Source organism: Cervus elaphus, chromosome 19 (assembly GCF_910594005.1).
Source record: "Cervus elaphus chromosome 19, mCerEla1.1, whole genome shotgun sequence".
NCBI lineage: Eukaryota > Metazoa > Chordata > Mammalia > Artiodactyla > Cervidae > Cervus > Cervus elaphus.
Window position 1 is genome coordinate 77,891,728 of NC_057833.1, and position 23,923 is coordinate 77,915,650.

Consider the following 23,923-nt stretch of genomic DNA (forward strand, 5'->3'; position numbering starts at 1 on the left):
GAGTTCGATCCCTGGGCTCAGAAGATCCTCTGGAGGGAGGAATGGTAACCCACTCTAGTATTCCTGTCTGGAGAATCACCACAAACAGAGGGCATGGAGTTGCAGAGTCCAACATGGCTGAGATACGAAGCACAGCACAGAGGCATCACTTTGAAGCTGTCCCATTCTCTGCCTGTCTCTAGGCTTCCACACCCCCGACACACACAGCCTGCACCCCCTGCCTGATTCCCTCAACTTCTTTTTTTTTGCCCTATTTGCATTTATTTTTGCAGTATTTATTCCCAGGCCATAAGTTTTCGTTCCTCCAGTTTCTTCTGGGCTATCTTTTTCTTCTGTGCCACCTCCTCTTCTGGGTTAGGAGCAATCTGTTCTTTTTCAGAAAGGATCATCTCACCGTGGCAGGGAGAGCCCATGTATGGGTTGATCTGACCATGAGCTCTGTAAGTCCTGCACCGCATCTTGGGGGACTGTGTTCACCTGGATGTGCTCAATGACCAGAGAATCTACATCTAAGCCCTTAAGTTCAGCACTACTCTCTGCATTTCTGAGCATGCGCAGTAAAAATTCAGCACTCTTTTTGGGCCACCAACCCTGCATCCAGCCCCATTACTTGGCCTGTGCACACCTACCAACTCCGCCACTGTAATAATGGAATGGCCCATGTTGCTTCTTAAAGGTGACATCCTTCAGATACATGGTAGCTTTTTGGATATGCATACCCTTAATGGCCTGGGCAGTTTCACAAGTGTTCTCAAAGTAAACACAAAGGTCTGATCCTCTTGATTTGCATGACTTTGTGGGGTTTTCTGGGTCAAGCACACCATCTTTAGAAGTCATGTTTAGAAGTTACAGGTTGCTTACCGGAAAAACTCCCTCCAACTTCTAGCTCGAGTCTGAGATGGGCTGAGGTTGCTGTCTGCAGGAAGCATGTGTGGGTGGTGACCTGCAGGTCTGCGGTACCACAGGTAGTGTGGAAAATACACACTCAAGTCAAAGAAAAATACATCTGTTTTGATCATTTTATTTCCATGTAAATGACACTTTGAAAGGTCAAGGATTCAGGCTCTAGCTCAGAGATGAGTCACCATGAAAATTCTAAAGGTACAGTTGTATCAGTTCACAAGGCTTGAGTTCTTAAACTTAAATGGTAGTTTTAAAAAATAGAAATGTACCTGAGAGAAAGAAAATCACAAAGGGTGCCTGCCCCTAAAGCCCCAGGCTTATGAGTCCCGACCGGAGACCTCATCTCTTGCCTCTCACCAAACACTGTACCCTCAGGACCCCCCGAAAGTTACAGCCCCATGTCTTTGCTTCCAAACCTCAAGGTAAACAAGGAATTCCCATGTCGTTCAATGATAAGCATGTCAAGGTTGTTCAGCTTATTTTTCTAAACATATAAAATCAAAGTTGAATTTTTAAAGTATTTTTCCCAAACAAAAAAATATAGAAAACATCAATGTGGGGGGGGTGCATATTGTCCAGTTTAAATCTTACACTTCTGACTTTCTAGAACACAAGTTTATCACATCATCAACAACTGAGAACAAACCAAGTTAAGTGAACTCTGCTATCATAATAGCTTAATTTTATTAAAGATAAATATCATTAATATATAATAAATAAATATATATGCCTACTTCCAAAATATGATGACATAAGAGTCTAGTAAATTCTCCTAAAATACAGGGAGACATTTTCAGGTTATCAGTCAGTAGTATAGAGTTTTATTTTTACTTCTTGTCTTTTAGGTCCCCAGCCTCCAAGATCTAATGCTTGATCTGAGGTGGAACTGATGTAGTAGTAATAGAAATAAAGTTCATGATAAATGTAATGTGCTTGAATCATCCCCAAACCATCTCTCCCACCCACAGGTCTATGGAAAAATTGTCTTCCAGGAAACCAGCCTTTGGTGCCAAAGAAGTTGGGGACCTCTGAAACAAGCAAATTTTGTCCATGAACACATCATGTGTTCTCAATAGGCATTAAATAATTTCCAGGCATGCTGGATTTTTCTTGATGTCTTATTTGACCAGGTGGAAAACAGATCAATCCCCACCCCCCACCCTCTGCCATCTGACATTTTCCAGAGCATAATTTAACTAAGGGTATCACTACTTCTTTGGTTTCTCTCTCTCTCTTTTTAATATTTATCTATTTGGCTGTACTGGGTCTTAGTTGCAGCAAGAGAGATCTAATTACCTAATGGGGATCAAACCCCAGCCCCGTACATTGGGAGCACAGAGTCTTAGCCACTGAACTACAAGGGAATTCCCGGTTTGTCTCTTTGTTTGGGGACTCAAGACCTTGCATGGCCTCCCCCACAGCACGTGTGGCAGGAACTCTGGGCCAGGCTGGGTAAAGGCCACCCCAGCCACCCAAACTGTGTACTCAACCAGAGTACACAGGCAGTGGGACAAACAGATAAGGCAAAACAGCATGCCTCCAAAAACTACATTTGGCTACGGAATTCATTTTTCTACTTATGCTTAAGGCTGACTGTGTCTGATAAGAGAAGAATTAGGTTTTTAAATTAATTAAAAACTAATTTTTTTTGTCTGTCTCTCCTCCAATCAGCAGGCACTGGGGACATAGCCTGCTTCCTTGTCCCCTCGGCTTATCCAGCCATCACAGTTCTTTAACCCATACGAGGGGAAGGTGGCTTCACTGATCAATTTCTGATCTGAGAGCAACGAGTTCTTCCCTCATAGTCATACTGAAAAAGCAGCAAAATAAAGGAACTCAGGTTCCTAACTTCCCACAAGCTACAAATCCTCCCATCAAATTCAAAACAGAGAATGTCAGTACAATTCACCTCCCAGACACACCATTGGGAGTTTATTTCTAACACACCTCAGCCCAGGCTCACATATAGACTTCTGGATCATATAGAACCAAATAAATAAAAATATGTGTCAATGACAATCTAGAAAAGAGGCTTTAAGAATAATGTTTGAAGGGACCTGCAGTTCACTTCATCTTTTTCTCCAGTCCACCATTCTGCCCAAACATCTAACCCAAAAACTAACCGACAAAGTATCTCCTCTCTACCAGGCAGGGGGCTGAACAGAGAGAAGGTGTCCCTTCTCAGAAACCTGCAAGGAGTTGACCACACCTGGGAAACTGCTAAAATGTCAGTCTCGATACGACAAATACTGAAACAAATTCTTAAAAAAGAGAGAGAGAGAGAAGAAAATACTCCCCAGTGGGAGATGTGAAGGTGGGGTAAGCATCTCATCTATTTTTAAAATCAGGAGGAACAGCAGCTTCTGTATGAAAGCAGGCTTGTTAATTACTTAATCTCTGGTAAAGCCATAGACTTCTGCCTGGAGAGCCCATGAGAACTGCCCCAACCTGGTCTCTCCCCTTTAGCCCGTGTATCGGGGCTCAGAGGCACAGACCACTCTAAATAGTAGTGTGTGCACACTACTTCTTGCTTCTGGAGGAATACATGCAAATTCAAGATACTGTTTGATCTCTTTCACTTTCTTTCACTTTTTCTAAAGATCTTGCTTGAAAAGTGGAGTCCGGAAAATCTCTGAACAAGGCGACTCTAGACCATTCCTGCAGCCTCGATTCCCACCACGCCCAGGGCAGCATGAACCTGCTCTGTCATAGAGGACAAAGGGACCTCTCAGACTCTCACTGACGCTCCCAGAGCTGAGAACACTGGGGGCTCCTGCTCTTTACACCCCGCGTGAGCAAACTTCACCTCGCTCCTCTTACTGCCCTTCACAGACTCGGGGAGATCAAGTAACACACAGATACTGGCCACCACTGAGCACCTGAGCTTACAGCCTCAGATCACCCCCACAGGCACACACACACACATGCACACACGCTGATAGACGCTAATGCCTGTAGTGTGGAATCCACACTATTTTGAGGGATAGCTTCTTTGGCAAGGTCTTCGGGTAAACAGAGGTGGAAAGTGGGCTGGGCTGGCCTGGAGGGGTTCATGTTCTGAAGCCAAACACTTGTTCAAACCATCAGATGGAGAGCTGAGTGAACTCAGGACAGGGCTGGCCAGGACAGGACAGGTCGGAGGACCCAGCTAAAGAGGAGGTTCCTGGGACACCACTGGTGACAAAGGGCCGAATCCCAGAAGGTCACACAGGACAGGGAAGGAGCAGAGATGTTGTTGGCACTTGGGAAAGAAATGGTGGCAAGGGGAACAAAGACAAGATGGCAGACCCCTTGGAGAGCTGGGCCGGGGACAGAGCTGAGCCTCCTGAGAGAATCAGGAGGTTTACCAGTCCCTAAGCACCGTGGGAGGGCTCACCTACCACGCGCTGGTGAAAGGGGAGGCACTGAAGGCCAGGGGGTGAGGGAGGGGTGGTCTCCTCACATCTCAGCCTCCCTGTCAAGTCAATGGGTCACTCCGAACCTCAACTCAAAACCAGGGGGTTGTTTATAATGAGAATGGCTGCTGCGAGGAATCGAGACAGCAGGTGTGGAAAAGGTTTATGGCGTCTATCGACAGAGATGGCACTGAACAAACACTGCTTCTTTTGGTTGCCAAGGGAACAGACGCCCCCTCTATCCTCTTGACATCGTGTGTTTGTCCAGCTCTCACTCTGTTTGCAGAACCCATGGCCGTGAACCTCAGCTTGACCCTCATTCCTGGTGTCTTGTAAAAATCACTGACCGTATTTGCCCGAAGAGTGAATAAACAGATGAATGAATGGCTGACATGAGCTTTCTGATGCTGGTTTCTGCTTCTGGAGATGCTGGTAATTGAAGGACTTGGCAAAGTCACTCCACTTTCCTGAGTCTTGGTTTTCTTATCTGGAAAAAGGAGGCTATTTTTTAGACTACAGATAACCTCGAAGGCACCTCCACTCCATTTGTTTATCACCTGCTCAGGCTGTGACCCCTTCTGAATGAACTGAGTCAGGAACACTGTGCTCTGCAATGCTGAAGGACACAACGGATAGAAGAACTTCTTCAGGAGTGCCAGGGAACATCAGAAGGAGAGAAAGGAGCCAGGGCTGAACAAAGTCTTAAAGACTCACCCCAAAGATCTCTTGGTTGGCCTGCAGATCACTATAAAATGCACCAAAATCCAAGTCCAGACACTGACCTTCAGCAGAACCACTCAAGTCATCGATCAATTCACACGCATCATCTTGACTAACACAATAACCCTGCGAGGTGAGAACAACTATTGTCCCATTTTTCAGATGGAAAAAAAAAAAAAAACTAAAGTCAAGATAAGTGACTTGCTTGTTGAGTGAGAGAGGGAGGTAAAATTCAAACCCAAGCAGCCCCACCCCCAGAGTAGCCACATTCAAGAGGATCCAAGAACTCCCATGAAAATTAATTTGTTTTGTTTAAAAAGTGCATGTTAGCACTTTATGCCAGCCTTCAGGGGTCAGTGGAACATTGCTAGAGTGCCCAGCAGGAGTTAGGGTCACCAGTCTGATCTCTGAAGCAGCCGGCAGCTCATGGACGGGAGGACAGAATTCCCTGGGGGAAATTGTTCAGCTTCCTTGAGTCTTTGAGTTTCCTAATCAGATCATCTTTTCAAAAAAAAAAAATTTACTCTGTGTACAGCAAAATGGATGGATCTAGAGAATATTACACCAAGTGAAGTTAAGGCAGAGAAAGAAAATATCACATGATATCACTTATATGTGGAATCTAAAAAAAAAAATGATACAAATGAACCTATTTACGAAACAAATAAACTCACAGACTTAGAGAACAAATTTATGGTTACCAAAGGGGAATGTGGGGAGTTAGGGGGGCGGGTAAATTAGGAGTTTGGGATTAGCAGACACACACCACCATAAATAAAATAAACAACAAAGACATACTGTACAGTACAGAGAACTATAGTCAACATTAACCTATGATGGAAAAGAATCTGAAAAAGAAAAAAAAATATATATATATATATATAACTTTGCTATACACCTGAAACTAACACACATAGTAAATCAATTATACTCCAATAGAGTTTTTTAAATTACTCTGGATGTAAAGTGGAGGAAAGGTTGGAGGGCACCGTGATTAGATCTGTGAGATCAGCTAGAAACACGCTGCGTAAGGCCAGCTGACCCAAGATGGTGGCCTGCACTGAGGCTGCAACGATGGACGTGGAGAGATGGTGTCAAAACCACAGGGATCGGCAACCAACAGGCACGGCAGGGCAGCAGAGAGGCAGAGGGAAGTCACAGAACTGAAAGAGCAGATGGTCGGTGACAACATTCCCTACAACTGGAAACTCTGGGGCAAGACAGGGCTCGGGGGCAGGAGACTGAGGAATGTGTTTTCGATGTGCCTTTTAGATGCACCTGCCGAGTGTCTGGGAGCAGGCACTTAAGTACCTAAGAAGGAAAAAATCAGTACACAACTGTGGGTGTAGCATCAGACTGAGGGTCAGCACCCCTCTGAATGCTGACTTGAAGCTCTAATTCTACAAAATCTTGATATTCACACATAAACTAAAGGGATGAGCTCTAAAACCTCTTGAAGTTTGGAAGCACAATAACTCTACCTTCATCTGAAACTGCCTTTGTACCTTCTGTTCCGGCTGTCACCATTTTTAGAAATGAGGTCTATTTCCTGACAACTTGGTATATTGTTGTCATTCTCCTAGGAGAAAAGTCGGATACAGTTGAGAAAAATAAGTAAATTTCTACAATCAGGAAAACAGAAGGACCTCCCTGGTGGTTCAATAGGTAAAGAATCTGCCTACAACACAGGAAACCCGGTTTCAATCCCTAGATCAGGAAGATCCCCTGGAGAAAAGAATGGTTACCCACTCCAGTATTCTTGCCTGGAAAATCCCATGGACAGAGGAGCCTAGTGGGCTGCAGTCCATGGGGTCGCAAGAGTCAGACACGACTAAGCGACTAAACCACCACCAGCAACAGAAGGAGGTTGTAGATGAGATAAGATGGGGTTGGCAAGATGTGGGCAGGCACACAAAGTACATTATAGAATTCTATTTACTTCTCAATGTGAGAGATTTCCTATTCCTTAAAAGGAGAGGCATGAAGTCACGAAGCACTACTATATAGCATTTCTAGGTTTTCAGGTCCTAGTTTTCAGTAAAAATAGGATCTCAGCATCCCATTTACTGAATGATACTGGAACTACATGTTGGATCCATAGTGTTGGTTACATTTTAGAACCCCTTCACCTTTTAGTTGAGGCTCCCTGCTTCCCCTTTAAGATCACCTTAAAATGGCCACAAAGGTCATCACATGTCCACTCAGCAAATATTTACTGAGTATAGACTATGTACCAGGAACTGTGCTAAGAATGTAAGGTACATCAGTGGAGAAAACAAAGAACCGTTCCTGCACAAAGCTTTTGTTCAACTGGAGCAAGCTATAAACAATAACCAAAATAGATACATGATAATAAATAGATATGCTATCAGTTCAGTCGCTCAGTCATGTCCGACTCTTTGCGACCCCATGAATCGCAGCATGCCAGGCCTCCCTGTCGATCACCAACTCCCGGAGCTTACTCAAACTCATGTCCATCGAGTTGGTGATGCCATCCCGCCATCTCATCCTCTGCCGTCCCCTTCTCCTCCTGCCCCCAATCCCTCCCGGCATCAGAGTCTTTTCCAATGAGTCAACTCTTCGCATGAAGTGGCCAAAGTATTGGAGTTTCAGCTTCAGCATCAGTCCTTCCAATGAACACCCAGGACTGATCTCGAACTCTGTTAGAAATTATCAGTGCAATGAAACAATATAACAAGGCCAGGGGGCACCAGGTGGGATGAGTTGCAATTTCATAGAAAGTGACCAGGATGAGGTTCTTAAAGAAGGGATGATGTATGGCCAAAGACATTAAAGAAGCAAAGAAATGGGCCATGAGACTGTCCGAGGAAAGGGTGACCCTGGCAGAGGCCCTGAGGCCGTTAGCGTGTGCCTGGGACATTTCAGGAAGAGCAAGAAGGCCAGTGCGGCTGGAATAGTACTCCCTTTCAGGGAGGCCAGAAGGGAGGACAGGAAGGGACGAGGTTAGAAAATGACATAGGCAGACAATGATTTAAAAGATGGGACATCATTGGAAGGCTTCCTCAGAGATGGGTTTGGAGCAGAGAAGTGAGATGCTCTGGTCCATATTTTCAAAGGAGCAGTCTGGATGCTGCTTAGGAAACAGATGAAGCGGATGTGATGATGGAGGCCAAAAGCCCAGGTAGGAGCAACTTCAGGGACACAAGTCCCAGATGATGGGGGTGTGGGGTGGGGGCAGGTGGCGGCAGCGATTGGCTTCTGGATATAAAACAAAGGCAGGGCCGATGCATTGGTTAAGAGAAAGGAGTCACAGATGCCTTCAAAGTGTCTGACTTGAGTCTTTTGATGAAGGTGAAAGAGGAGAGTGAAAAAGCTGGCTTAAAACTCAACATTCAAAAAATGAAGATCATGGCATCCGGTCCCATCACTTCATGGTGAATAGATGGGTAAACAATGGAAACAGTGACAGACTTTATTTTCTTGGGCTCCAGAATCACTGCGGATGGTGACTGCAGCCATGAAATTAAAAGACACTTGCTCCTTGGAAGAAAAACTATGACAAACCTAGACAACATATTAAAAAGCAGAGACAACACTTTGCCAATAAAGGTCCATCTAGTCAAAGGTATGCTTTTTCCAGTAGTCATGTATGGATGTGAGAAATGGACCACAATGAAGGCTGAGCACTGAAGCATTGATGCTTTCCAATTGTGGCACTGGAGAAGAGTCTTGAGAGTACCCTGGACTGCAAGGAGATCAAACCAGTCAATCCTAAAAGAAATCAGTCCTGAATATTCACTGGAAGGACTGATGCTGAAGCTGAAGTTCCCATACTTTGGCCCCCTGATGGGAAGAGCCAACTCACTGGAAAAGACTCTGATGCTGGGAAAGATTGAGGGCAGGAGGAGAATCAGGGCAGGGATGAGATGATTAGATGGCATCACTGACTCAATGGACACAAGTTCAAGCAAACTCCAGGAGATAGTGAAGGCTAGGGAAGCCTGGAATGCTGCAGTCCAAGGGGTCGCAAGGAGTTGGGCATAACAGCGACTGAACAACAACAACTGAAGGATGGAAGGGCCATTACCTGAGGAAGTGAAGGCTGCAGGTGATGTGGATGAGGAGCTGGGGGAGATGGTTCAGGACAAATTCAGTTGCATATTTGCTCACTTTGTGATGTCAAGGAGGTCATGAAATTTATGAGGCTGACAAGCAAGAGAGAGCCCCAGGCTGGAGATAAATGGGCACCCTCAGCACAATAGGATCCAGTCAAGCCTACTACTTTTTAAACAATGGGGCTGGATGAGACCACCGGAGTACAACGAGGGGAAATAAACGAGGCCAGGCAGAGTGAGGAGATGGAACAAGCAAAGAGGGGACCAGCGAGAAGGAGAGTCCAGAGCATCCAGTGCCCCAGAAGCAGGCAAGACCAGCAGTGCAGGCGGCCAAATGAGGACAGAGACCTGACCTTGGAACCCACATCTCAGGTCATCAGTGACTTCAGTGAGAACCATCTGGTGGAGCCAGGCACCAGAGTCTGCTAAGAGGGGATTTCAGATGGAACAGGAGACGAATTTAGGAGGACAAATATGGAAAACTGCCTCGGGCAGAACACCCAAAGGAGCAGACATGGGGAGTGAAGGGAATGGGCTTAATGATGGTTTGGTAGATCAGAAACAACAGCCTGTCTGGGTGTGTGGGGGCTGAGTTGGCAGAAGGGAAACACAGTGAGGGTGGAAGTACAACCTGAGCAAGGGGCTTGCTCTGTAGAGGTTAGAAGAGCTGGGAATCAAGCCCCAAAGTGGAGAGGCTGGACCTATGGGAGCCCCACTGATTTCTTTGTACAGTCTCCAGCCCAGCAGAGGACTTGGGGTTCATGTCCTAAAGGGAGGGGGTGTGTGGTGTGGGAAGTCTGCGGAAGGGCCAGACATGCAGCCTGAGCCCCCAAGGCAGGGGGCACCTGCCTCCCTCTGAACACGGACTGCATCCCTCAGGCCAGCTGACTGCCTAGGGGTGGCAGTGCTAATTGTGACCAACACATGTGATGCTCCCAAGAACTTGGGTTCACAACCTATTTCTGCTACACTTCAGCTGTGTGACCTTGAGCTAGCTGTTCACGCTCTCTCTGCCTCGGTTTCCTCATCTGTAAAGAAGGTTGGATTGCATCACTGACTCAATAGACCTGAGTCTGAGCAAGCTCCAGGGGTTGCTGATGGACAGGGAAGCCTGGCCTGCTGCAGTCCATGAGGTTGCAAAGAGTTGGACACGACAGTGACTGAACTGAACTGAAAAGCAGGAAAACTGGGTAGTCACCTCCTGGGGAGTAGCTGAGAGCATTTAAGGAAGTAATACTTGTGAAGCCTTTATCTCAGTGCCTGGCAATTAGCCTTGGCCATCAGTGTTATGGACTTCCCAGGTGATTCGCTGGTAAAGAACCCACCTGCCCATGCAGGAGACGCAGGAGATAAGAGTTAGATCCCTGGATCAGAAAGTTCCCCTGGAGGAGGCGTGGCAATCCACGCCAGTATTCTTGCCTGAAGAATTCCGTGGACAGAGGCGTCTGGCAGGCTACAGTTACTGGGATCACAAAGAGTCAGACATGACTTAGCAACTGAGCATACACACCTGAGCACACACATTAGCACCATTCCTCCCTGGATCTCTGAGTGAAGACGCCAGCCTGGCTCCTCTCCAATCACATTCTGAAATTCACTCTGGGTGCTACTGCAAAAGCCTCGCTTTGCCTCCTAATTTGCACTTGCGCAGTTTCTGACTCTCCCATACAAGCAAGACAGCATCACGGACTACACCTCTGGCTGGAACCTGCACTCCATGACAAACAAGCTGGGAAGTCTTGGGCCAGCCTCTGGGTCTCTTTGAGCTTTATTTTCATCCCACGTAAGTGCCGGACCAAATGAGCTCAAGGGTCCCTTCAAGCTCTGTAGTCACAAAACATGTTTTTCCTTAGAGTATAAAAGGTCTTCATTATATAAAGAAATAGAATTGGGGATAGGGGCAAGGGATGTGTTTTGCAGAAAACTGTTTCAGAACAGACAGAGGGTGGAGCCGAGTGTGTACTTATGCTCCTATGGTGAGGGCTTTGGGCAGGTGCTGAGACCAGATCCTGCATGAGATGAACCTCCCCTCCCAGCCCAGTGGCCACATGGACACGCACACCAGACAAGGTGGACATCTAAGCACAGACGCAGCCCTATTGCCAAAGACTCCTTCACCCTCAAAGCCCAGAGCCCACCGTTATCTCCCGAATCAGAGGCAGTCTGTCCCACGGGACTGAGGACTGGCCCTGCAAAAATCCAGGCTTCAGAAAACAAGCTCAGTCCCTGATTTTCCCACCTGAGAAGGTAGCTTTTCTGAACATGACCCAGCATGTTCAGAGCAGCCAGGATAAGAAAACACATCCGCCAAGAAGCAGCTCCATCCAGAAACGAGAAACGCTGTGCAAAATAAGATGCCACTTTGCAGATCAACCTGGCTGTGACCATTCTGCAGCAGACACCTCTTCCCATGTTCAGGTCAGAGATTCGTCCGACATTTATAAGTTTCACAGCCATGTGAGGCCTCCCCTCTGAGTGCTGCTAAAGTTCGGTGCAATAAAGTAGAAAGTAAGAACCGATCCTCCTGGAGATCGGGAGCAAGATGGCTTTGTATGTCATGGGACAGTGGCTGTATGGGCAGATCCTAGCCAAAAAAAAAAAGTGCTTTGTTTCTACACAACCCTGCAGAACAGGCTCTTCCAAACCCCCAGGAGATGCATACTAAAGTCCCCATCACAAAATGCAGCAGCTGTTCCTCGGGCATCTGAGGAATTCGGTGACGCTGAGCTGGGATTGGGCTTAGGACACGCACCCATGGAGACGCACCTTGGACCAGGACTCAGTTCAATGTTCAGCATCCCAGGAGCTGCTTGAGAGGGTCTTGAATTAAATCATTACCAGTTCCCAGAAAAGCTCCCAGCATCCTTCATGGATGATGCATCCAACCACCCCCAGTGCGCACTTGGAGATCTGAAGTCCCGACCAAGGACAGGTGCAGCCTACAGACCCCTGTCTGCTGGACAGCGGGGAAGAAATGCGGTGCTCTCAGGAGTCCTCCACTCAGCAGAAGGGCCAACAGGTCCGTATAGCAGGCCAAGTTTCACAGTGATTTCTGAGCTGAGTCTGGTTTCTAAAGACTGGTTTCTATCCGGAACTGGGTGTTTCCTGGGGGTGGAGTTGCAGCCACTGCAGCCGTGTCTTTGTAGTGAGTTGAGTGCCAAGCTGCTAACAGGGTCTCAGGTCATCGTGAACACAGGGAACTCGGCACCGGAGGGATGGGGGGGCTTTGGTTCACCCCAGTCTCTGCAGTATAAAGCACAAGAATGGGACTTGAGGAGGAGGGGGGGGCTCTTACAAGGGACTGACGGATGCCAGCAGCAAGGCCCCCCCTTGGAGCCCCCATCACCACCATCCTCTCCCAGGAGGCAGCTCACAAGGGTGGACTGAGACAGAGGCTGCCGCCTGGAATCTGACGGCAGGGGGTTCTCACCCTCGCTCTGGTGTCTGCCGGCTGTCATCCTTGAGACAGATCCCCATCCCTCTCTAAGCTGCTGTCTCCTTGTGTGTGAAGTGGCGACGGTGACACCCACCACTCCATGTGGATGCTCTCCCCTGACATGAGAAGATGCAGGTGCACATCATTAGTGCCACAGGGTAGGTGCTCAAGAGATGGTGTCAGTTACGGCTTGGGTACCAAATGGGGCTTCATCCGTGGTGGCATTTACATTTAGATGGGGAAGGCTGCAAGACCTTGTGTTCTGCCTCTTCCTTCCTCGCTCCCTCCCTAACCTAGGGAGTCTCAGCCACACCATCAAAGATCTTTCAAAAGCCATCACCGCGGTGGTCCACAGGCACTTCTAGGTTCCCCTCAGTTATCTGGACACTCTTCTTGCAGAGAACCTTCCAGAGCCTGCCAATACTTCAGAACATCTCGCGGCCTGATGTGATGGGAGGCCACAATCTTCTTATAACGGCAGGTGGTGAACGGTAACCCTTCGGGGAAGAAAGTCTGCTCGGAGTGAAGTTCCTCCAGGCTGATCTTCAGTCTTTTCAGGCAGAGCCCCACAAAGACATCTTCCAGTTTAATGAAGGGCACGCTACTGGCAACACGATACACCTCACCCGCCACGTCGCTAGAGAAAACGTAGCCAGTGCCGGAGCAGAAGGGCGGGTACTTGTCCCATGGATATTCGTACTTACTGACAAACCACTTATTGAACCGTCTCCTGATGGGATACTCATTCAGTTTTAGGAAGCCGGTGAAAAATCGAGTTGTTCTGTTTTTCTTCAGGAGCAGTTCTGTCAGATAGTAGATATTGACAAACATGTCAGAGTCAGTTTTCATCACGAAAGTCGTCTGTGGACAAAAGCGGTAGATCCAATGCATCCCCATCATGGTCTTCAGGGTCAGATTGAAATAAACATCCGTGAAGTCCTTCTGGATAATATCACGAAACTTCTGGCTCTCCTTGGCCACTTCTCTTGAGATGTCTTTACTGGGAGAGGTTCCCAGGAGAAAGAATGTTTTTATCCGCTTTCCCTTTATGATCTTTTCTCTTCCCCACGTGCTCCGGATGACCAAGCGGACAAACCGCTGCTCATGAGATGAAGCCACCAGCAATACAAGAAAGGGGGGATCCTGCCCGCAATCTATATCTGGGAGCTGAAGGAAGTCCCCAAGTTCATTCTTGAAAATCACTGGTTCTCCTTTAAAAGGATTCAGATCCTCCAGGTTATAATACAGACAAAAGACTCCCAGGATCACCAGGGAAATATATACCCATCTCATCTTCATGTAAGCCATCTGAAAGGAAAACAACCAAATGGTTAGACCTCAAAAAAGCAGGAGTATAGCTTTGCCCTGGGTGGTTGAGATGGGGGATGAGATGAGACCCATGCTTCATGGCTCAAGTTTTAGAAACTCAGGAGTCTTGTTGCAGACACAAGTGGAGTAATGAGATTCCACAGGGAGGCAGAGATGAGTGACACCGTCTCTCACTCCCTGGTGGAAGATTGGGACCACAGGAATCAGGCAGTGGTCCTGGCTCCTTCATGGTGGGAGTCTCGGATCCCTGATCTAGAAGGACATGGAACCACATGGCTCACTAGGTCTGTCCTTCCAGTTCTGCCCTTCCCTGACTCCATAATGACATCTAGCTAGAGAACCTGCAAGGCTGGAAAGCACATGTCCTAGACCCAAATGTACAGACTCCTGGCACTCTTCTCTGACTGATTTGAGTACCATTTCACCACTCCCAGAAAGAAGCAAGACCAGTCTTCAATGTGCACAACTACCTTGGAATTCCATCCATGCAGAGCAGTGGCTTTTTTTTAATTTGTTTTTTTTTTTAAGGTTACTTTTTAAATCTCCTATTCTTTCATTGGGCTGCCCAGGTGGCACTAGTGGTAAAGAACCCAACTCCTGCCAGTGGTAAATAACTCCTGCCAATGCAGGAGATGTAAGAGACATGGGTTCGATCCCTGGGTGGGGAAGATCCCCTGGAAGAGGGCATGGCAACCCATTCCAGTATTCTTGCCTGGAGAATCCCATGGACAGAGAACTCTGGCGGGCTAAAATCCATATGGTCTCACAGAGTCAGACACGACTAAAGAGACTATACATGCACACATGTTCTTTTGCTCACCTATCTCTTTTATTCTCCACAAACTCAGGATCATCCATGTCAGCATTATAACATTAAGAAAGCAAATAACTCACCCTTTTCCTGGGTAAGATGAACCTCTTGTTTGAAAGCTAAGCCAAAGGGTAGATTCCAACAGCTGCCAGCATATGACATTCAGCACAATTAGGTCTTGGGCTTGGTTTGTTTGCCAGAAAATGATGATTCTCTGCCTCGGCAAGCCCTATGAGGAAAAAACCAAGAACAGCGTCATTCAAATTACTCATGCCTCAGCAGCAGTTCTTTACTATTTGCTGTGCTGAAGCATTTGCCATAGTGCCAATGCATTACTCATCAGTAGGACATTATTCCCCAGCCTCACTTTTCTCATCTGTAAAATGGGTCCAATCAAGACACATCCCACCACATGTTTGCTCTGTTGACAATAATAAGAGCATGCAAAAATCTGAAAATCCTTTTAGCCTAATGGGTTAGGACAACATTCCAGAACTTTTTGAGGAGACATAGCAGACAACTAAGTCAGTTACAGTCACATAATAGAGTCCATGGCTGATGTTTAAAGGCTTGACATAGGGAGGAAACACATCAATTCTCAACTCAGTGTCTGTGTTTTCAGAATATCATGCTGGATAAGAGGGGAAAAGGGCAAGAAAAGAAACCCACTGTGTGAAACAAAGGAAGGGTTGGTTATTTTGACACCAAGAGAGCACTTTGAAATTTCATTAAAGAAAAATCTGTTCCAAATACATTCCCCATAAAAGAAATGGAACAGCTAGCTGACTCTCTGGAGGTCAACTTAATCCAGCTCCTGTTCTCCTGGGTCCCCCATCAGCTGGAGCCCCCACCAACTTCAGAGAAATCACCCCAGGAGGCAAATGGACTTTGAGAATGATACTGAGCTGGTGCTGTAAGAGGCTAAGAAGTCTGTCCCTTTCTTCGTGAGACTGTACTTGCAGGGCTAGGATGTGTAGTCTATTTTGCCAGGGGAAGGGGGAAGGGAAGCCAAATTGCATTTTCTCCTGCCATGTGCTTTAGAAAGAAACATAAAAGCCAATGTAGGCAAAAGATGCTCTTTCTCAATTTTGCTAACTTTCTCGGACAAGTCTGCTCTTCCTCAGCGGTTGTCTCAATAGTAACCCTTGGTTCTCATCCTCCATCCTGTGCCCTTTCCTGGGATCCCCCATATGAATCTCAGTCCCCAGGAAGGGATGCTCAGCATCCAGGGGGCAGGATGAGCGCCACGCCTTACCATCCGATGGCCAAAGCTTGCAGGGGCTGTTTGTTTTCCTGTGCAGTTGGAAGAATCTTCCGGCCTACAGTGCAGAGACCAAGAAGCATGCTCTCCAAACGTTCCACTCTGCACCCCCAATTACATCTGCATCTCTGATTGAGTATACGGCGTGTCACCAGGACCCAGAATCCAACCCTCCACTGGAGGACCCGAGGTTACGGCGCCTGGAGACAAAGGCATCAGAAGTCAGGGCTGGGAAGCCAAGGGGACCATCTGGAAAGTTAAGTTTAAGGGGGCTGGTGGGAGGACCACCTGCTGAAGGGAAAGATCTGGAATGGACAGCAGTGGTCCACTTGAGGCCAGAGACAGTGCCTGGGGCTGAAGCACACAACCAAGGGGCCTGTGACCGCGAAGGAAAGAGAACTATCCAGCCTGCTGGATAGGCCACGTGGAAGATGTGGTATTCAAGCTCATCCTTGAAGGGCAGGTGTGATGTGACAGGTGCAAACAGGGATGGGAATCCCAGCCCCAGGACTCCCAGAGGACAGTAAGCAGTCCAGAGGGCTGGGTTTCACCTTCAGCACACCTGCTCCAGAGCCGTCGTCCTCATACATCTGAGAAGACTCGCCCTCCCCCAGGCCACGGGAGAGCAGAAGGACAGTGCGGGGAAAGCAGAAAGAACAAGCGACGTGCAGCCTGGACAACCCAGAGGCTCTCAAACCCAGTGGGTGTAAGACTCTCCCAAGAGACTGGTTAAAAATGCAAGATCAAAGCTTCCATTCCTTTAAAAAAAATGAAATAATGCCATTTACACCAGTATCGCTGGACCTAGAGGTGAAGTGAAGTAAATCAGGAAGAGAAAAACAAATATCATCCAATATCACTAATATCTGGAATGTAAAATATGACACAAGTGAACTTGTCTATGACACAGCAACAGACTCATGGATGTAGAGAACAGACACAAAGTTCCCAAAGGGAAAGGGGCATAGGGGAAGCACAGACTGGAGTTTGGGACAAGCAGATGCTAACTATTATAGGAGGAGCAACCCCACATCCAAGGAGCTGCGGCTGCACGGGCGCAGGAGGGCCGAGAGGAGCTACTCCACGTTCAAGGTCAGGAGGGGCGCCATGAGAAGACAGCCCTCGTCCAAGGTGAGGAGCAGCGGCTGGGCTTTGCTGGAGCAGCCGTGAAGAGATACCCCATGTACAAGGTAAGAGAAACCCAAGTACGACAGTAGGTGTTGTGAGAGGGCATCAGAGGGCAGACAGATTGAAACCATAATCACAGAAAACTGGCCAATCTCATCACAGGACCACAGTCTTGTCTAACTCAATGAAACTAGGCCATGCCATGTGGGGTCACCCAAGACAGTCAGGTCATGGTGGAGAGGTCTGACAGAATATGGTCCACTGGAGAAGGGAATGGCAAACCACTTCAGTATTCTTGACTTGAGAACCCCATGAACAGTATGAAAGGCAAAATGGTAGGACACTGAAAGGTGAACTCCTCAGGTCAGTAGGTGCCCATTATGCTGCTGGAGATCAGTGAAGAAATAACTCCAGAAAGAATGAAGGGATGGAGCCAAAGCAAAAACAATACCCAGTTGTGGATGTGACTGGTGATAGAAGCAAGGTCCGATGCTGTAAAGGGCAATATTGTGTAGGAACCTGGAATGTTAGGTCCATGAATCAAGGCAAATTGGAAGTGGTCAAACAGGAGATGGCAAGAGTGGACGTCGACATTCTAGGAATCAGCGAACTAAGATGGACTGGAATGGGTGAATTTAACTCAGATGACCATTATATCTACTACTGTGGGCAGGAATCCCTTAGAAGAAATGGAGTAGCCATCATGGTCAACAAAAGAGTCTGAAATGCAGTACTTGGATGCAATCTCAAAAACGACAGAAAGATCTCTGTTCGTTTCCAAGTCAAACCATTCAATATCACGGTAATGCCAAAGAACGCTCAAACTACCGCACAATTGCACTCACCTCACACGCTAGTAAAGTAATGCTCAAAATTCTCCAAGTCAGGCTTCAGCAATACATGAACCATGAACTTCCAGATGTTCAAGCTGGTTTTATAAAAGGCAGAGGAACCAGAGATCAAATTGCCAACATCCACTGGATCATCAAAAAAGCAAGAGAGTTCTAGAAAAACATCTATTTCTGCTTTACTGACTATGCCAAAGCCTTTGACTGTGTGGATCACAATAAACTGTGGAAAATTCTGAAAGAGATGGGAATACCAGACCACCTGACCTGCCTCTTGAGAAACCTGTATGCAGGTCAGGAAGCAACAGTTAGAACTGGATATGGAACAACAGACTGGTTCCAAATAGGAAAAGGAGTACGTCAAGGCTGTATATTGTCATCGTGCTTATTTAACTTCTATGCAGAGTACATCATGAGAAACACTGGGCTGGAAGAAGCACAAGCAGAAATCAAGATTGCCGGGAGAAATATCAATAACCTCAAATATGCAGATGACATCACCCTTATGGCAGAAAGTAAAGAGGAACTAAAAGGCCTCTTGATGAAAGTGAAAGAGGAGAGTGAAAAAGTTGGCTTAAAGCTCAACATTCAGAAAACTAAGATCATGGCATCTGGTCCCATCACTTCATGGCAAATAGATGGGGAGACAGTGGAAACAGTGAGAGACTTTATTTTGGGGGGCTCCAAAACTACTGCAGATGGCATTGCAGCCATGAAATTAAAAGACGCTTACTCCTTGGAAAGAAAGATATGACCAACCTAGATAGCATATTTAAAAGCAGAGGCATTACTTTGTCAACAAAGGTCCATCTAGTCAAGGCTATCGTTTTTTCAGTAGTCATGTATGGATGTGAGAGTTGGACGGTGAAGAAAGCTGAGCGCCGAAGAATTGATGCTTTTGAACTGTGGTGTTATCGCTTCTCGGCCTTTTGGTTAAGATCAAGTGTGAACTGTGGTGTTGGAGAAGACTCTTGAGAGTCCCTTGGACTACAAGAAGATCCAACCAATCCATCCTAAAGGAGATCAGTCCTGGGTGTTCATTGGAAGGACTGATGTTGAAGCTGAAACTCCAATATTTTGGCCACCTCATGGGAATAGTTGACTCATTGGAAAAGACCCTAATGCTGGGAAGGATTGGGGGCAGGAAGAGAAGGGGATGACAGAGGATGAGATGGCTGGATGGCATCACCAACTCGATGGACATGGGTTTGGGTAAACTCTGGGAATTGGTGATGGAGAGGGAGACCTGGTGTGCTGCGATTCATGGGGTCACAAAGAGTCAGACACGACTGAGCAACTGAACTGAACTGAATTGAACTGAACTATTATATACAGAATGGATAAACAACAAGGTCCTATTGTATGGCACACGGAACTATATCCAATATCCTGTGATAAACTGTAATGGAAAAGAATACAAAAAAGAATGTATATACAGGTAAAGCTGAATCACTTCAATGGACAGTGGAAATTAACACAACATTGTAAATCAACTATATAAAACTATATTTATTTCAATAAAATAAATTGTTTTTAAAAAAAGGTTCCATCCCACACAGGCTCATATAAAGCAGGTCTGGGACCCAGACCATACTACTCTGCATTTTAGTATGTCCCAGGTGATTCCATTCTAGGCTGGCCCCTTTGAAAACACCAGAGGGCATCACTTGGATAAAGCTGTATGAATGAGACTCTGTACAACTGCCCCAAGCCCACGCTAGGCCACAGCTCTCAGTTCTCAGCCAGAGTCCAGCCTCAGCCCATTGGAGGAGAGCCGGGAGTCAGCATCTGAAGCTACGGGAGCAACACAGTTCTTGCAGGGCAATGACTGTGTGTCAGCTTGCCTGAGCCATGAGTTGCCTGGACATCTGGCCAGACATGCTGGTTGTGTCTGTGATGTTGTTTTTTGGATGATATGCATATTTGAATCAGGAGTCTGGATAAAGCAGATCGCCCTCCCTAATGTGGATGGAACCCCTCCACCCATCTCACCACACAGTGGAAGCTCAGAGTCTGAACCACTGGACTGCCAGGGAAGTCCCTTGAAAGGTTTTCTGTATATTATGATGCTTTTTTAATGTCAAAACACCATAATAGAGAGAAAATTAAAAACAGGATTAACACAACCCCAGGAAGTCTGGGCTTTACTTTTTCTGCAAACTCTGAAGACTGGACGGCTGCTGGCCTGGAAGGCTGCTGTAACATACCAGTTGGCCAGACATGAAAGGCAGGCTTCCAAATCAAAGTGTGTGGTTGCTATGATGATGCTACAATATTTCATTAATTGCCAAATCAGTATGCACTCCATTTTCCATTTTAGATCAGTTTAAGACGCTGCAGAGCAGATTCTTAAAAGTCCTCTTTTGTTAACTTCAGGCAGCCTGCTGGGATGGAAAGATGGAGGAATTTGGAAACAAAAGATCTTGTTCACATCAGGCTAGATCACAGGAGAGTGTTATTTGAGACAAAGTATTTAAATACTCCCCACTTGTGTCTATGTCTCCAACTGGGGAGAACTATGCCTGCCTCTCAATATGGTGGGAAACCATTAGGTGCCTGGTGGCAATTACTTCTGTCATGACTTTTTGGGGGCTTACGGCAGCTCACTCCAAAATATGGGGCTTACGGCAGCTCACTCCAAAATATGTTTCAATGGCACATGGATTATTTTAAATTCAGTTATTTAAGAAGCAGCCAATGCAAGGGACACTTTGACCCTCCTTTCTGTCCCCCCAAAATCAAAAAAATCTCTCATGTGAAAGGTGCCCTCTCTGAATTTGGAAGTAGAGAGACACCTTTTTCTCCAGAAATGAAGAATCTGGGGCAGAAAAGCTGATATAAACAAACCTTATTACTTCTTTAATTTACTACTCTTGCCCAGATGCTGTTTAGATTCTTCACTAAGGTAGCACTCAAAACTTGAGTTTCTTTATCTTGTCAACATCCCACAAGTCTATTATTTCTTTGTCTCAAAAGTTTAAAGGCTGCTTTGACCTCTTCTCAAGTCCCAATTCTATGAGATTTCCGTACATAGGGAGCAAAATTGTCTCTTTTTCTCCTGTTCATCTGCCGGGGTCCAGTTTTGCTAAGAGTACAACCACAAGAGCTCCAGATGGGTGGAGAGGGAAATGTCAGCCTCCTGACTTCTAACTGAAGCAGGATGGGGACACTCCACATTGTCACCTCAGTCCTCCCCTTTCCAGTCTGCCTTGCAAGGGGATTCTGTCACAACAAGCAGAGGGTGCCTACCCAGGGATGACCCCAGCCCGGAGGAGCGTGGGAAGAGTGGTCCAGGGATGCCCCAGAGCTCCACCCCTGGCTGGATGCGCACATCACAGGCCACAGCCCTGGAGGGTCTGAGAGTACCAGAGAGAAAACACAGCCTGGTGGGTTCAGAGGACAGTGGCCACCTCTTGGAGGGCCAGTGAGAGGGAGAGAACTGGGCCTCCTAACAGTTCTCTGTGGAAGTGAGTTCTTCCTGAAGCCAGCCGGAGCCACAAACATTTTTATATCATGGAAACTTTCAAGGCAGTTCATAAAACACAAGATACAAGATAACCAAGGAAAGCAAGTATATTGAAATAAATGTATCAAAATACTTTTTAAAGTGTACCAAAATAATACTCAGGCTTCCCTGAGGGCTCAATGATAAAGAATATGCCTGCATAGCAGGAGACACAGAAGATGCGGGTTCGAACCCTGGATAAGGAAGACCCAGCACAGCCAAAAATAAAATAAATAAATAAATAAAATTTTAAAAGAAATTTGGACACAGATAGGCGCACTGGAAGAACACCAAGTGAAGAAGAAGGAGAAGATGGTGGTGATATGTCTACAGACAGGGATCATCAAGGATTACCAGCAAGCAGATGGGGACAGACTCTCCCCACAGCCTCAGAAGGAACCAACCCTGCCCACACCTGACTGCAAATTTCCAGCTGCCAGCCCCGTGAGAAGATAAGCATCTGTCGACAGCCACACCATCCTGTCTCCTCGGAGCCTGAGCCCTCGGTTTGCGGTACTTTGTTACCACAGCCCTAGGTAAAAAAAAAAGAAATTTTTTTTCCTTTTCAAGGTGCTGGACCTGCTCTGGTGCTCAGGGTCTTCTGTCACCACTGGTAGACAGGTTGTCACACCCGAACTGAGGGATGGTCATGCTTCAAAACCGTGATGGCCATGATCCCAGGAGAGGGAAGATGCGTGCATGCTCAGTCATGTCCAAATTTTGCGATCCCACAGACTGAAGTCTGCCAGCCTCCTCTGTCCATGGGATTCCACAGGCAAGAATACTAGAGTGGGTTGTGACTTCCTTCTCCAGGGGATCTTCCTGATCCAGGGATCGAACCCGAGTTTTCTGCATTGCAGGCAGATTCTTTACCACTGAGGCACCAGGGAAACAGGAGGAAAGACAGCAGTCATAGCTATTTGAAGCACTGGGTGACATCACCCCCACATTTCCAGTCCCTCTAAGAAGGTTTTAATACTTGTTTTTATCTGACCTCCCTCAAGGGCCTGGGCGCCAGGGCTGAGGTTGGGTGAAGTGGAAGCTTTGCACATTTTTACCACTTTTGGGGGGTAAAATATATTTTTCAGTTTCATGGGTGGGGGGAAGGGTGATGGTGGCTGACCATTTAAAAATTTTTTTCTATTTAACAAAATAAACCATCAACTCTATTTCAACCCCTCTCCCATTTCAGAAATGTTCAAAACCATCTGCTCTGGCTCCCTGTGCCAGCTCCGTGGAGGCCCCCCTCCCTTCCCCTGGGAGGCGTCCTTGGACTGTGGCCACGCACACCAGCTGCCTGTGATGCTGTGGGTCATCGCCGGGCCAGTGGCCGGAGTCTGGGCACAGAGGTGTTCAGAGGGCATCTGGGGCCTCCTCTTTGGGAGAAGGGAATTTGAACATCCAGACCCATGACAAATGGTTTCTTTCTCTGCCTTTCCCATCACCTCACGACCTCAACCAAGGACCGTGAACAAAAATCCCATTCACCATTCACCGCTCCTGTTGCTGGGATGCAGGAAATTATATTGGTGAAGTGTCCCCACTGACACAGCTCGTCCTCTATGGCTGACCAGCTAGGGCAGGAACACTTCCTACCTGAAGAACTTTCATGAGGGGGCTAGCCCGGGGCCCTCACACCCTGGATGCTTTCACTGCCTCAGAAAACCTCTTTTGAGTGTCTTCTCTGTGGAGGAGGGGCAGGGTCCAGAGACCTGGAGCTCAAAGATAAAGAAAGTAAACTTCTGAGGTGCTCACAGCCCTCAGGATGAGCATAGCTATAATGGACATGACACAACAAGGAGAACCTGCCTGTGAACCTGAAAGACCGTCCTTGACAGAACTTCCATCAGCCTTCTCCGAACCCCCTTCTCAGCAAGACCTCAGCCTTGGACTCCCGCGCCATCTTTGAGTCACCCAGCTTCATCAAGCATCCTGCTAAGTGGGTTTACCCAGAATCCCTCACCCTCAATATCTGGTCAAGGGCCTTCCCTGGTGGTCCAGTGGTTAAGAATCCACCTTGCAAGGCAGGGGGCACGGGTTCAATCCCCAGTCAGGGAACTAAGAACCCACACGACGCGGGACAACTAAGCCTGGTTGCCACAACCGAGACCATGCACCGCCACAAAAGACCCCATATGACCTAATGAAGATTCTACATGCCACAACTGAAACCCAACACAAATAAGTTTTTTTATTATTATCTTGTCAAATCCCCTTCCCCCAAACTTGGGGCCCACCTTCGGCAATCATCCTGTCAAATTCAGTTTGGCCAGAATTCCTTGACCCCTAGTGTTTCCTCACAGTAATTCCCCAGCCACGAACCCACTCCACCCCCTCCAGCCTCCTCCTTGGCTGTAAATCCCCAGTTGTTGAGGCCGTACCCAGAGTTGAGCTCAGCTCTGCGGCAAGGTCAAGTTTCCCCTCCGACAGTACTTCTGGAATACAATCTGTTCTTGCTGTTTTATCTGCATCCCACTCTGGCTTTGTTTTCACAACACAGAGGAGAGAGGT

At 47.1% G+C, this 23,923-nt stretch overlaps 1 protein-coding gene across 3 annotated transcripts in view; it reads right to left on the minus strand.

Moving 5' to 3' along the window:
* Positions 1 to 1,005: 1,005 nt before the first annotated feature.
* Positions 1,006 to 23,923, minus strand: part of B3GALT5 (beta-1,3-galactosyltransferase 5) — a 52,599-nt gene continuing 29,681 nt past the window's right edge. For 2 of the 3 annotated variants that reach the window (XM_043875223.1, XM_043875222.1), the window contains 2 exons: positions 14,754 to 14,899; positions 10,494 to 13,838 (listed from right to left, as the gene is read on the minus strand). In XM_043875223.1, the coding sequence (XP_043731158.1) occupies positions 12,903 to 13,838 (936 nt within the window). In that variant the 5' untranslated portion in view covers positions 14,754 to 14,899 and the 3' untranslated portion in view covers positions 10,494 to 12,902. Of the gene's footprint in view, positions 4,786 to 10,493; positions 13,839 to 14,753; positions 14,900 to 23,923 lie in introns of those variants that run through there. The other variant, XR_006335382.1, reaches the window with a different exon arrangement.